Consider the following 15,512-nt stretch of genomic DNA (forward strand, 5'->3'; position numbering starts at 1 on the left):
AAAGCAAAGATGTATTAGGGAGGAATCTGTACACAAGTATCCAAAGTATGGCTCCTGTCAGTGTTAGTTTCTGATTTACAACATGTTACTGCATCAGTAATGAAAATCCTCAAGACGGAGGAAGCAGGATGTTTCATCTGAGCCAGACTCTCTCCAATTCCAAAAATCAAATAATGAAAATTCTGTCCTGGACTATTTTACATTCCGGATGTAAATTTTAAGAGGTACAAAGGTTTCCACCTCAGATTTTGGTGGATTTTCATGCTTTTAGCTGGGTTGAAGGATAACACTGCAACTCTCTGCACTGAAACAGATTCACCCACCAATTTCCCTCCTTTGTAAAAAAATCTGGATAATGTCTCAAATGTAATGTGTCATTGAGCCGCAGCAGGGTTCTTTTTATTTTAGTGGTAATATGTGAGATTATGTAATGTGGACCTTTGAGTCATTTTCAAAGTAGTTACTAAAGTAGGAGTAGGACTAAATTAGTGCTAAAATGTACCCTTCATATTAAAAGTTACAGTACTCAAAGTGAAGAATGTTCCCTGTCAGTGATCCATTATAGATGTGAAGCATGACATCACATTAATAATGAAAATCCCCAACATTGAAGATCCATGAGTTTTTACCTGGAAGTGTTCAAACTCTTTGCACCTCTTAAGAATTTAGAATGAAATAATGAAAACGAATATATAATAATATTAATGAATAATTTTCAAGGGTTTTCTTGCTTTCAGGACAGGTGATTGATTACATACTGCTGCTGTGCTAAGAGCCAAGCAAACTAGCAGCTTTTCAGTCTTTGAACTCCGTTATCTAAAATACATCAGGCTGAAGTGAGACGGCTGCAATATCGCTCAAGTGTGTTGGATTGAAGTCTTCGATGGTTTCCGATTTGTTTTTGAATAAAGTTTTCGCAGTACACTTTGGTTCAGATCTCCCCCCGCCCGCCCGCCCAAAGGATTCGTTTGTGACTGGCCCTGGGTTACTATGGTTACCGTGCCCAACTCAATTGGAATTTAACCAAAACAGAATCTGCATTATCAAGCTTTCAGGCTCATATTTGAGTGAATGAATTTCCACCTCTAGTAATGGAGAAAACGACACCATTAGTCTTTGCTGGAGAATCACCCAGCTGCTGCCTGAGCATCAAAAATGTTATTACGTATCAATGTGACAAACGAGTTTAATTACGGAGAATGAAAACAAATCAGGTCACCAGGTAACGGCTCCACTCATGCGTACGTTTGTAGGGGAGAGGAACAGCGTTTGTGTCCTTCGGTTTGGATTAAAGCCCGAACGACGACAACATTTGCTGTAAAGCCAGTTAAATGTTGCCTCCTTGAAGCCTTTCCAGCGACACACACACACACACACACAGACACACTGAACCGGCCTGTGGTCTCTCTCTAATTGGGAAACTGTGCGAGCCGGTCTTTGATTAATCTTGGAACTTTTGTGAGTCCACCCAAAGCTGCTGTGATATTCCGACTGAGGAGGTGAAACACACTGCGCAATTCCCACTTTTCCCTTCCCTGGGCCTGATGAGAGGCGACCTGGAACTTCAGCCCAGTGAACCCCGCAGAGAAATTAAAGAGAATACCAGATATCTGTTTAATAATTTATTTGCATATGATTATCGTAAAAATACTGAAAGAGAAATGCTTATTTTTGTTCTAGTTTTCTGTCTTTTTTTTCTTCTTTTTTTTACAATCTAATACACTTTTAATTGCACAGGAAAATGTCCGCCTTCACAGACGCACACATCTTCTTCTTTCATTGTGACATACAGTTGCAGCTATGTAATGAGCATTAAACTGGAATTTTCCCATTTATTTGCTTCTCAACAATAAACAAACAAGCATATAAAGGAAAGGTCACAGAGAGGCCAAAGTCAGGTCGGACGGTTGTTAACGCCGAGCGGATCTGTCTGATAGAAATGTAATATATACAGTCAGTTCTTTTTAAATAGTTTGATACGCTGACAGCTGGCGTACCGAAACAAAAACGCATGTCAGGAGAAATGAGCCGGTGAGCCGATACTGTGTGCTGCACATCAGGTCTGTGTAGGTCAGGTCAATATCAAGGTCACAAAGAGATCATCGGGATACTGACCTTTTTAATTCCCATTGATCTGCGGAACATTTGGCAAAGTAAATATACACACACGCCACTAGCACGGGTACTGTTCAGTGGAAACAACAATCGGTACATCCTCAGTAATGTTACAGGTTATTATTCCGTCTGTGTGAGTGGAATACTTCTTCCTTTCTGTTTCACTCCTTTCCTGTCTCTGTTTGGTTTGGGAACTCTCTGGAGTCTGAAGTCGTTTTTTTTCTCTCACCAGTTTGGATTCAATTGCTGCCTTAGAAAGCTGCACTGACAGAAGGTTCTTTACTAGACAGAACGAGAAAGTCATTTTATCTTGAAGGCCTCACTTGAATGCAGAGAGAGTGTGAAGGTCTCAGTGACTGAAAGGGAATAAAGCATCTGGAAGAGAAGAGATCCGGAAAGTTTGTTGAGAGGACATTCTTGATTTTGGGGAAAGAAAAAAAAATGACCAATTTTCTTTTATTGTTGAAAAACCTCCTGACTCAAAATTCTCTATTTCTAAATCAGCCATTTGTTTGTTTAGTCAGCAAATTTCGACACCATAACAATCAAGTCTAATTTTCCAGAATCAAGGACATTTTTACAGAAGATTCTTTTTTTTCATGGGGCCAAATTCTTTTGAAGAACTGAAAGAAAATGGATCAGAAAAATGTCTTTTCTCGTATTTGTAGTCAACATATTGATTCAAACTTTTGTATTTTCTAAGGCCTTTATTGTCGTTTTGAGTAAAGGCCACTTTGTTTCCCCAAACTTCCTCACCCTGTCGGCTAAATGGATGTTTACAGTGCAGCTTTGACTGTGGCAAATGAAAACAAAATCAATAAAAAGCGAAACTCTTAAAAAGAAATCAAAATAAAACTTAAGACTCCAGAAGGTTAGAATGTTAAAAAAAACAAAACAAGCATTGAAATAAAAAAAGAATGAAACCCAATACTTCTAAAAAACACATATTTGTAGTAATTGACAATAACTTAGCATTAAAAACAATGCATATGTGAATAAAATAAGAAAATATGAACGTTTGTGTCGACACAGCAAACGCCGATAAAGCAACAGTTAGGTGGAACGCGGTTCTCGTCCCCGTGAAGGTTCCACTTTGGCATGCACGTGTCGTGTCCCGCACAGTGTCAGTTTTACATCTCTCTTCGTCGCCTCGGTGAGCTGAGAGATGGTGTGAAGACTCAGATACTTTGTACAGATTTGTAACACGGAAGGCTCCCAGATCAGGCGGAAGACAGTATTTAAGAGGAAGCGGGAAGATGAGGCGTTTTCAAAGGCAGAACAGCAACGGAAAGAGGAGAGCTGGTTGGTTGAAAAAAGGAAAAAAAAAAAAAGAGGTGAACTGGGTTTGATAATCTACAGATGGCAAAATGTCAGAGTTTGTTGTGAAGCGAAACCGGCTTCATCTTGGCACTGTTGTATTCTTACACAATCCCATCGTCTTTGCGAGTTCTCCCATCCGTAAAGTGAAGTGACGGGGATGAAGGGAAAGTAAGATCGTGGATGGAAGAGGGGAGCGCTTCCCACCAACCAGCAGAAGACACATGCAGACATGCAACCACAACCTGAGAGGGGCAACAGGAAGTTTGGCTTGGATGTCAAAACAGTCGTTTCTCACAAACCCACAAGTGTCAAGTAATGAACACATTACAATGGAAGGCTCTCTTTTAACCGACATGAACTCTCCATCTCACCACCGTCTGAAATCTCCTCCTCCAAAAAAAAAAAAAAAAAGGTCCACTCTGTAGCAGGAGCCTCTTTCTTCTTCTTCTTCTTTTTAATTTACATCAAGCTCTTCAGGTTTAAGAGTTTATAGGTAGTTTGTATTCTGTATTCTTATTTTCTCCCCGAGCTGCGGCGGCTCACACTCGGATGGGGAGAGTTTGGCTCATCTGTTGCCGCACGATTTCCTGACTGCTGTCCGGACTCTTGATATTGTGGCCGGGCAGCGTCCCTCCGAGCCGCAGCAGGTCCCTGCCAACACAGAAAATCACACAGTCAGCAGGTTTAGGGAGAATGTTAGAGCGGGGAAGGACAGCGGAAACGTCCCATTACGCCCAAATAAGGTCACTGAGTTAGGATTTTGGCTGATTTTCACCAGATTACCTGAAGCTCACAGCATAAACTCCTCTACCTGTGGAGTGGAGATCTGACTTGGGTTCCAATAGTGAAATGGAAGGAACATGACAACAAGGTGCCAATTATGCACCAAGGTGTCCATTTTGCTTGGGAACCTTTTCAGCCAATTCATTATTTGTTGCAGAAACATCAAAAGTATTCTCCTTTGAAGCATTACCTCAAACTAAGCCCAACCGTTCCGGATGTCTTTCCTCTTTGCCCGCCCCTCGACTCTATTTACGCGGTTTGATAAAACATAAGCGTTCAGTATACTGTATGTCTCTGCTATCTTGGACAGATGCGTCCAGGAGTGTCCTTTGTTTTACAGCCGCCACCGCCGCCGTCCTTGTGTTTCAGGCCCGGGTGGCTGAAGATACTTTACAGATAGCGGCTCGTCTCATATCCTCTCTCTCTCCACCATTATCTCCTCTCACATCACTGAGCAGCCAGGTGAGCCGCGGCACCCGTACACCCGCATCCAGCACGCAAACACGGAGACGCACTAAATCATGCTCTGACAACATGATCCTCTCCTCTCATCCGCCATCTATCTCTTGCTGTTGCATACTGATGAGCCTATAAATTAATCATTCGCATGTCATCGGCACACGGTGACACGTAGCATAACATGCACACACAAGCATCAGACACACACACACCCACACACACACACACAAAACCCTCTCCCATCACAGCACTGGGTGTGCCCTCCCCCGATGCATTAAAAAGCTCATTAGCAACCTAATTAAACACATTCCTCTCTTTTAGCTTCTCCTCAATCTCCCTTATTACTCACACTTCATCACCTCCTGCTTTTCCACATCAGCAGCTCTGGCTGCTGTCTGTCCTATCACCAACATTCCAGCTTCCAGCCAAGAGCAAGGGGAATTAAACTGAGGTCAGCCATCACGTTTCCACACACAATTAGCTTCACTGAGCCCAGATCCTGGCACAGGGCTCACCCACGGGGCGCAGTGTGACACTGAAACTGTGAGCCGCCGAGCTGGCACAAGACCCGGATACTGCAGGTATAAATTCTGCTTATTGTGTCCGTGGGAAATAGGGAAGGATCCTTTATTTAGTCAGAACCGTACCGTGGGGAATGTGGACGATACATCACTGCGGAGCTGAAGACGAACAATTTAACCCCACAGTTATCCTGCAGTTGACTGAGTGTGACGGTAAATAACATCACAGCAAACACATCAGTAAGCTGGAGTGCACCAGAGACTTCATACCACTGCCAAGGCCCAAAAGTCTTCATCATTCAGATCAATTCTACATCCTTTTCCTGGATATATATTCTCATGTGTTTACAGGATATCATAAACATTTCATATGGCTGAATCAGGCTCAGCTCCTCTATACATTGTTGGTAGTTGCTTGTTTCCAGCCTTATTTGTTTGTCTGTGTGTGTGTGTCTGTGCGATCGTATATTTTAATCTCGCAGTTGTGGATCAATATCTGGATCTGGATACACACGCCTCATCTCCTCATTATTTTTTCACACAAGACTGGAGTTCTTGAGAAACAGGCAAAAATGAAAAAGGGAAACAAGCACGGCGTCCAGACCCGCACTGAAAATGACTCCATTCTTCCATCTACACAATTTAACACAAATCTATCTGTGTTTACCTTGTAGGTGACCTGCTGGCAAACAGAGAAACAAACAAACAAAGAAACATACCTCAGTGAAGACCTAACGTCCTCGTCTGAGCACTGAAGTTTGGTTGTTTTGCAGCTTTGCACCAAAAGGCAAAAAACTTTTACCTGACGTAACCAGAGAGGAGATCTACACTCAACAACAACCCTGGAAAACAACTTGTCAGTGCAAAGGAAGCCTACCTATGAATAAAACAACTTCCTCTTCAAGGGGAAGATTGAGTGAGACAGAGCCAGACGTCTGGCAGGGAAAAACCCTTCAGCTCAAAGTCGCCGTTCTCCAAAAATCAACCGAAAACATTAAACGACCCAAAACCTACAAGCGCGAGCGTTGTTGTGCGTCTCTTTAGGTCCAACGCATTTTTTATTTCACTGCGACATCTCATTCCAACATCCCAGAGGCGCCGGCCGCTTCCCTCTGTGTGAGATGGAGTCTTCATCTTCCACTTCACAGCCGTCGTATAAAATGCGGAGAACGATTCCGGCGAGGCGGAGAGAGAGAGAGGGAGAGAGGGAGAAGGAGCCGCCGCCGCAGCAGCAGCCTCGCAGGGGTGTGTTCACGCTGTTCTGCTGCTACGGGAGGAGAACACACAACCCCGACCGCATTCTGTGGCCATATGGAGGAGCCGGCAACAGAATGCATACATTATCCCCAAAAGGCCACAGTCGTCCGCCACTGTCAGCAAACAGATCGCAGACACACACAAAGACTCGCCGCAGACCGCAGCGACATGCCACACACACACACGCCACACACACTCCCACAACGCGGCTTTATGACCGGAGTGATAACAAACACGGTCGAGTGTTTCTACCACCAGCTTCTGCTTTCTAAACCTAACCGCCTAAGTGTTATTATGCTTGGCCGGCTCACAGAAAATGACTTAATAGCCTGGTACCTACTTACGCCGCTCAGCCCCCTGTGAGCCTACGCGTAACCTGAGAACCTTTGGCAGCAGAGTCGGTGCTAAAGACCAGGACGTCCCCAGAGTCCAGGCTAGAGACCGCGACTGTCCACAAGGCCACAGAGCTTTTCACTCGCAACTGTTTCGGGAACTTGGCAACCTTTTTTAACAACCCAAGAACTTGTTGTTTTAGGAACTTGAGAACCTTCTCAGGAAGTCGTGGAATCGTTTCAGGAACTTTTCTTAATTTCGCCACGTCAAGTAACAAGGAGCATTTCTGTGTACAACTGTCTAGCATGTTCTCTTCAGGACGTAACATGTTTTGTCAGACGCAAGCTTTATTTGAGTCTGATACCGATTATCTGAGCACGACTTATTGTTAGTATTAGTAACTTCTAAGATGATGACGTCACCAAATCAATTTCAGCACACTGCAACAAAGAAACATCCCGCTGTTACTAAAACATGCCTTATATAAGAAATGTCCCAAAGCAAATCATTTCCATCCGTTGCGCAACTTCTGCACACACTCAATGTCAAGAGGGGTTTTTGAAAAGTACTGAACCGGAGCGAGCAGCCACCCTTAAAGTGCCGCTTGGCTGCGGTCTACTCACCCTGAGTAGGTACTGGTCACCACCTTGAGGCTGGCGGCGTTGCGGAGCAGCTTGTCCAGGGTGCTGACGATGCGGGAGAACTTGGGCCTTAGGTTTCTCTCCTTCATCCAGCACTCCAACATCAGCTGGTGCAGCACCATGGGACAGTCCATGGGAGGGGGCAGCCTGTAGTCCTGCTCCACCGCCGTCATCACCTGAGGACAGAGCAGTGGACGCTTTCACATATACCGTTCAAAGAATCAGACCCGGTGAGAATCAAAGCAGGGATCAAAATTTAATGTGTTGTTTGGGGGCTGAACTGGAGATCAGAGGAACAACGTCCAACCAGGATGTACTTGTTTAATATTGAATTTCTACAAAGTCAAATTTGGATTGTATTTATGTTCTCTTCACTCTGTTTAGCTTTTGTCAGTGTGGTGGAAAAGAAATAACCCCCGGTTGCTGTGGTGTAGTGGTGCATTGTCTCTCGCCTCACGCTCGGCTGTCACGCACTTCACTTTTCTTTTCAGCGTCTCCCCCCAAATTACAAATAACGCTCTAAGCTGTTCTGAAACTTTTCACTTCAAAGGAGGTGTGATTGATTGGAAAGACAATAAGAGGAGGAAGACAAAGCCCGTTCATTGATTTGATTTCCCTAGCAACAGCGTTTGCGTCCATATGCTCCGTATGTGTTTTCACTCCCCACAACAATAAAAGTTGCCATTTGGGAACAATAAAATATTTCTGCCGCACTCCTCTCCTCCTGCTGCTTGTCCTTTGATTTTTATGTTGTGCTTCTACCGTGCAAGTACCCCCGTTTATACCCAGTATCTGTTGACTCTGCTACTTATTGAGCAAAGACTGTGGCACTGAGGCTGCAGGGAACAAAAGGAGACCTCAGCTTTGATGCTTTCATTACAGAATGTGGACTTTGTTATAAAGGTTATACATGTGCGCCACATCACTGCCATTTTTCATCCAGCCTCCTTCGCCTTATTGCCATCAGTGTTACAACTCTCTCCTGATCGCACACTCGGCGGAGAAAACAATGGAGGTGTGCGCATTCCTTCAGTACTTTGTCCAAAACGGGAGGAACCAGGAGATTTCTATTCTTTCTTGCTGGAGCTACAATGTCTGTGTGGTTCAGATAGCCCCAGGTAACAATGTTCATGAAAAAAAAACATTTCCCTGCTTTTGTGTGGATGTGTGTGTGTGTGTGTGTCAGGCTTTGCTGTATAGATTTGAAGAGAGTGGGCAGGCTGGGGTTGTAAATAAGGTGGTAAAAACTGAAACACAGGCACCCAGCTGCAGCAGCATCTGCAGGGAGGAGATAAAGACAAGCGGAACAGGCCTCCAGTCCAACGAGTGACGCTGGAAATCCAGGCAGCAACGGCAAGCGAGCTAAACTTAGACCGTGTATATAGATGTATGTATTTGGTCTGTATCGCAGCTCTGATACTGGCCTGTCATGGTACATATTTACAAAACTGGACGGGTCGGCTAAAAATGACAGAGAATAGCAATGAAGCTGCTCCTGCCTGGCTGTGGGACACTTTGCATGATCAGATCAGAACCCAATCCTTTACAAATTAATCTGATTGAACAGGTGCATCTGACCTTCTTTGAAATGAATTAAATCCATGTAAAGTACAGAATTCCTTCTTTGCTCACTGTTCCTATTGGTGGCCATAAGCTCTCCTGTCACTGGTGTAGAGTAAACAGTATTTGTGGTGAGTACAGTCTGGGAGAAGTGCAGCTGGCATCCACCGGGCTTACATTTCTAACATCTCTCCAAAAAAGAACTTCATTTGCATTAGAATTCCATCGGAGAGACTGAAGACTCTCGAGGACTCATCTGCATCAGAGCTGGTCTACATATGCAGCAGATAGATTGTGTGTTCGTGCACGCTCGGAGGCTCTCTGTCCCACATCTGATCTGACTTGTGAATTGGGAGCTCACTCACGTCCTGGTTGCTCATGTCCCAGTACGGCCTCTCTCCGTAGGACACCACCTCCCACATGACGATGCCGTAACTCCACACGTCGCTGGCGGAGGTGAACTTCCTGAAGGCGATGGCCTCCGGAGCCGTCCACCGGATGGGAATCTTCCCTCCCTGCTCAAACACACAGTGGGGGATGGTATCAACACCCTGGGAGACACTGTACTCATTATAACTGCACACGGAGAAGGAGATACACAAAACTGATGAGCGGGCTTACACACACACACACACACACACACACACACACACACACACACAGAAGAGAAGCTAATGCAAATTTCACAGACGGTTTTGCACAATAACACAAATATTGGCACACATGAACAGTCACAGTCAGCGAGGGGGATCAAATTAACAAGCTTAATTAAGCATGCACGGAATATACAAACATAGGACACCCACCCACCAACACACATAAAATCACCCTGACACACACACACACACACACACACACACACACACACACACACACACACACACACACACACACACACACACACACACACACACACACACACACACACACACACACACACACACACACACACACACACACACACACACACATTTACACACACGCTACACTGACCAGAGAGCTTGTGTAAGTTGGATCAGCTGATGTGTCGTCCAGGAAGCGTGAAAGGCCAAAGTCAGAGACCTTGCAGACCAAGTTGCTGTTGACGAGGATGTTGCGGGCAGCTAAGTCTCTGTGGACATAGTTCATATCTGACAGGTACTTCATCCCTGCAGCGATGCCGCGCAGCATCACAACCAGCTGTGTCATGGTGAAACGCCCATCGTTCAGCTGTAAAGACAACAGGGGGGGGAGAGAGGAGGCGGTTAGTGAAGAGGGAGGAGTGACAAACTGGAAAGAAATGGAGACGGCACATAAAATATGGGGAAGCGGAGGGAAAGGGCAGAGGAGATAAGGAGGTGGAGAAAGACGGAGGCACGCAGGCAGTCGATGAGTTTACATAAACATGACATCTGTCATAATGGCTCACTGCTGCCCGTAACACCCGGGGACAGCTGACCTTTTCAAGCACGCTGTCCAATTAGCTGATTAATTAGCCTCTTTAGTGAGGTACTAAGGACTTAATCCTGATACAAACCAAAAAGGAAACTGAATCCAAAACAGAACTGGACGTATTGTTTCCACAAACGTATCTGAGCACAAACTAGTTGCAGGCACAAATAAAAAAAAAGGCATTGTTTCTGTTTATGACCATTAGGTGTAAAATAGGTCAACTGAATAACGAGGTGAGAATGTCAGGAAAAGCTTATCTCCCATATTGAAACGCCAATTTTGTTGCATCTGTCCATTTCTGTTGAGATTTATGACACGAGGTAAAAAAAAAACAAGTTACTGGGTTTCACTTTCTTTCAGCACTCTGCATTTCTGAAATGTGCCATTTTAGGATAAAGTTCAGACCGTAAATAATGAGAAATAATAATAGATCTCTGCCCAGTTATCTGTAAAGGCTCCAAAACCTTAAACCAAACTCATAAATTCAGCAAAAAGAGGTCAACACTCTCAGTCCACACGTAATTGCTATTTAATGGAGGATTTCTGCAAACATGGACGCCACAGAAACTGCACCGCTACACTCACAAACACGAGACTTAAGCATGACCTGAATACAAATACAACTGGAAAAAGCAGTTTAACGCGTAATCAATCCCTTACTTTGACTCCAGAGCCGGAAAAAGAAGAAAACGAGACGTGACGTGACAAAACCATAAACAATCCGCTTTGTAGTCTGCACACTCCAATGATGTCTGACAGCAAAACAAGCCGAGATGGATGGACGGATGCATAAACAGCCATGATTCAGAGCAGACCTACCACTGTGCGGCAACCGTGTGGATTTCTACGTGTTTGCTTCTACTTATGTGTACTTCCATGTGTGTCCATGTCTACGGGGACGCGGTTCTAACGGCTCGTCTTTGTCTCTGTTAACTCTATAGGCTCCTCGTTAGCTCAGCTCCCAGAATTCCTGAGTCACCGGCAGTGTGACACTGTAGGAGAGGGGGTGGGGGTGAGGACAGGACAGGACAGCACAGCACGGGCCGTGTGGGACAGCTGACTGAGAGGAGGAGGTGAGAAGGAGGGAAAAGGCTCTGAAGTCTCTACTGCAGCTGAAACGGTCAAATCTGCTGCTACAATGCCAGCGCTGCCCAGTCCTATTGTCTGTAGAAACACTCGAGTGTGTGTCACTCCGTCGAAGAAGTAAAAGGAAAAACAATTCCATCACAAGTTTTAATTCCAGCCCCTTCAAACAGACACATTATACACATCTTTCAAGTTGGCCGGACAACCACTGACTGTAAAAACATGGACGTTAGCCAAACAGTCACTCGCTAGCCTTGTAGTTTGGAGAAAGTGACTAACCGGGTGTGTAGGTGGTCACAAAGGTAAAGGCCGGACAAAAAAAAAAGCTTTTAGGGCGGTTAGGGACTTTTGCTTTGGCTTACTGGATCCTTTGGTGTTGTTTTTTTTAAATAAACCACAAGTTTAATGTTCAGCAAATACCCCAAATGCTAAAAAGCAGCATGTGTCTCTCTTAGCCACAATTCTATTGTGGTTACCCAATCTTTTAGTGCTTAACACAGCCTTCGTTTTCCCAAAAAGGACCTGTGAGCTAAAACTACCGGTTTGGCTATCAATGGCTAGCGTGTCGTCCTCGGTTTTGTACAAATATGGCAGTTAAGCTGTAAATTCATGCTACATAACTCTGCCCACAACCATAACACTTTACCTTAAAGTGTATCGCCGTTGAGTATTCATACATTTTCAACCCTTCTGACAACGTTCTTAATTTTTCTTCTGTATTATCGAAGCAACTAGCATAAATATGTAGAGTTCAGCTCTTGACAGTCGAGCAGCCGAGATGATAATAGCTCAGGATGACAGTTAAGAGTAAAAGTCATTTAAAAGAATGGCTGAAAGAAAAGCAGTCTTGCAATCTATAATTGTGAATCATTGTGTACTGATTTATTGTTTGTGAGGCAACGCTATTATTCTATCTTATCATTTATTTTATCTTTGCCTCCACGCAGGGACTACAAATGAAAATGAGCAATTTGCTATCTTTGGTGCTATAAATAGTGTTCATTGTCCCTGTTAAAGAACTAATAATAAAATAAAATAAAAATAATAATGAATTAACTGGGGGAAAATCATGAATAATAATGAAGACGGGATAATAGCAAATCCCTGTGGGCTAACCTCATCCGTGCTAACAGCTACAGTCACAGTAAGGGTTCCTCATAGTTCGGTTATGCAAAAAAGCTGCATTACATTGAATGTAAATGACATGTAATTAACCCACACAGCTGAAAATGAACCGTGTGACACCTCGTTTCTCATTATGCCTTTTCTCATGGTTCACTTTAGCGTAGGCGGTGCTGTCCTGAACTAAAAACTCCAATCAGTGATGTATTCTGTAGCTTCACAAAGACTCTCTAATGTGCTGGAACAAAACAATCCGGAGGTCTGGGCTGTGACAGCTTTCCACCAGGAGTTGGAGCACAGCAAGCCTGTCAGCATCAGTCAGTCATGTCACAGAAAGACACTACGTCTGTCTCCAGGCGTTATATTGCACATTTAATCTCTATCACTCAGCAAGTGAGCGCCTCGGGGTGTTTTACAGAGACCAAAACATTCAGATAACGGAGGTGTTATGAATGACCGTGGATGTGTGTGTGTGTGTGTGTGTGTGTTCCTTTCAGCTTTGATACAGAAAAGAAGGTAATCTTCCCCTGCCAGAGGTGTCGCCTATGAGCCAAGCTTACCCGCAGGAAGGAATCCAGCGCTCCGTTCTCCATGAATTCCGTGATGATGAGTACGGGGCAGCTTCGCGTCAGGACGCCTTCCAGCCGGATCACGTTGGGGTGGTCGAACTGGCCCATGATGGACGCTTCGCCTAGGAAGTCGCGCCGCTGACGTTCGGTGTAGCCGGCTTTCAGCGTCTTAATGGCCACCACCATCTCTCTGCGACCGTGCTGCTTGAGCCGCCCACGGCACACCTCGCCAAACTCACCTGGGGTAAGATAATATGGTGGGGGGGAGAGGAGGGGGTGTGGGGTGAGGATGATGGGGTACGAGGAAAGAAGAGGAGGGGGAGGGATGAAAGTCGTGGGAAAGTGTGGGGAAAGGGAACGTTACTGGTGTGTACGGAGGAGAGAATCCAGGAGTGGCTTGAGAAAGTCGGGCTTCGGCTTTGGCTGTGGGGGAGGAGGAGAGAGGAGCGCTACAAGGAGGCAGGAGGCGGGATTGGAGGAGAGAGGGAGCGAGGAATCGATCGAGCGCGGGGAGAGCGAGGACAAGTGAGGAACTTTGGGGTTTTACACATGGTGCCTGAGTAAGTTTACGAGGGAGTGGAGGACGAGGAGGACGAAGATGAAGAAGACAGGGAGGAAGGACAGACGGGCGGGAGCAGACAGTCATTTGAGGTGAAGTTAGGACGCGAAATGCCCCGGGAGAATAACAACCCAGACTAGGGAAGAGCAACGGGGAAGATATTAGCTGTTATCTGTAACACCCGCAGCTCTCACACACTCTGAACTTTGACCCCGCAGAAGAACACACCTCAGGCCTGATGGCACCACCGCTGCTAGAATTAACTGGCTGTTATCATCGGACAGAAATGCCTACCTGCTCCAATGACTTCTTCTATTTTCACGCAGGAGATGTCTATTTCTTTGGCAAACTCGTGGATGGCGTCGTTGGGGTCCTCGTAGGTGAACGGGTCGATGTACACTTTGACCCCCGGAGAAACTGGACATGGAGGGCAGAGACATTGAAAGAAAGTCGTTTGAAACTGAGAGAAGCATGTGATTGTACAAGTCAGCTGATTTAACACACGAACGTCTCCTGCTTCAATCAGGTGACTGGATAATTGATTGGATCATTTGATTAACTGTATTAGCGCGACCAAAAAGACACAAACACACACACACACACACACACACACACACACACACACACACACACACACACAGTCCTTTACTTACTGTACTGCTGCAATTTCTCTGTGTACTCCAACTCAGAGCCGCTACGCTGCTTCCTGTAAACACACAAACAAAAGTCTCATTCACAGGATCAGACTGCAGGTATATGGACTCAGATTAAGCAGTAAAGCACTAAATCAGGACTGCAGGCAAAGATTCTACATAAAAAGATTCCTCCCAAGCTTGAGTAAATATGTATAAGTAGTAGAATTTATTCCAGCATCGAAAGTAAAAGGACGCCAAAGCTCTATTCATACAGTAAGTGTGACATAGAGATGTGAGGTAATTGCTCCATTTACAGGTGCGAGTCTGTGATTTTAATGCCGTCTGACGAGACAGTCTGTACTTTTCCCACGACCACGGAGAAACTCGTGTAACAAACCTTTTTTGGCCCTCTACTTAATGGCGTAGAAATGAGCACAAACTATCATTTTTGCATTTGGCACAATGGATGCGTCGCCGTCAGACTGGGGGTGGAGTGGGTGAGGCACGGGGGTGGAGTGGGTGAGGATTCACACCACTTAGGGAGGGACTGAACACCCAAACTGGCATCATAATGACAGCGACGGGTAGCTTTGCATTAGGTTACATTTATGAACATTTACAATGAAAGAGGGCGTAAATAAGCAATTTTGTTAAATGATGAAATATTGAGAAAAGGCCTTTTTTAAGCAACAGCGTGGGAAAACCCTAATGTGAACTTAAATACGGAGGTTTTGGAAAAAAAACAAATTCAGCTGAATGAAACACTTTATCAGGCAAAGTGAGACGTGCGGTCTGAGGGTGTGGATGATATAAGGCAGCGCTTACTTAAGGCAGACGACGGCGATAACCACCATGGCGACGATGACGACCAGGCCCGCGGAGGCCGAGCCCACGATGAGAGGCAGCTGGTCCTGGACCGACTTCTGAGGGTCACCTAGACGGAATAACACACGCAAAATAAGTAAGTAAGAGTGGAAATAATACTTAAGGGATCAAGTGCAGGGGCTTGTGCTGCATGTGTAATGACTGCCACTTAAGGCAGCCGTAAAGCCTCTTCAGCCTAAACACTCATCAAGCAAAATGTAGCAGTAGATTACAGGGAGCGACGTGTGTCTGTGTGT

General features: G+C 45.1%; 1 protein-coding gene across 1 annotated transcript in view; it reads right to left on the reverse strand.

The window, feature by feature from the left end:
• Nucleotides 1-1,644: 1,644 nt before the first annotated feature.
• Nucleotides 1,645-15,512, reverse strand: part of ephb3a (eph receptor B3a) — a 28,584-nt gene continuing 14,716 nt past the window's right edge. The window contains exons 8-15 of the mRNA XM_076145137.1: nucleotides 15,217-15,325; nucleotides 14,410-14,462; nucleotides 14,051-14,173; nucleotides 13,189-13,436; nucleotides 9,983-10,198; nucleotides 9,355-9,504; nucleotides 7,412-7,605; nucleotides 1,645-4,086 (exon numbers count right to left, since the gene is read on the reverse strand). Coding sequence (XP_076001252.1) covers nucleotides 3,975-4,086; nucleotides 7,412-7,605; nucleotides 9,355-9,504; nucleotides 9,983-10,198; nucleotides 13,189-13,436; nucleotides 14,051-14,173; nucleotides 14,410-14,462; nucleotides 15,217-15,325 — 1,205 coding nt within the window. The 3' untranslated portion in view covers nucleotides 1,645-3,974. The remainder of the gene's footprint in view (nucleotides 4,087-7,411; nucleotides 7,606-9,354; nucleotides 9,505-9,982; nucleotides 10,199-13,188; nucleotides 13,437-14,050; nucleotides 14,174-14,409; nucleotides 14,463-15,216; nucleotides 15,326-15,512) is intronic.

Source organism: Genypterus blacodes, unplaced genomic scaffold, assembly GCF_046128005.1.
Source record: "Genypterus blacodes isolate CSIRO-AG114 ecotype Tasmania unplaced genomic scaffold, CSIRO-AGI_Gbla_v1 ptg000029l_1, whole genome shotgun sequence".
In the NCBI taxonomy this organism is placed as follows: domain Eukaryota; kingdom Metazoa; phylum Chordata; class Actinopteri; order Ophidiiformes; family Ophidiidae; genus Genypterus; species Genypterus blacodes.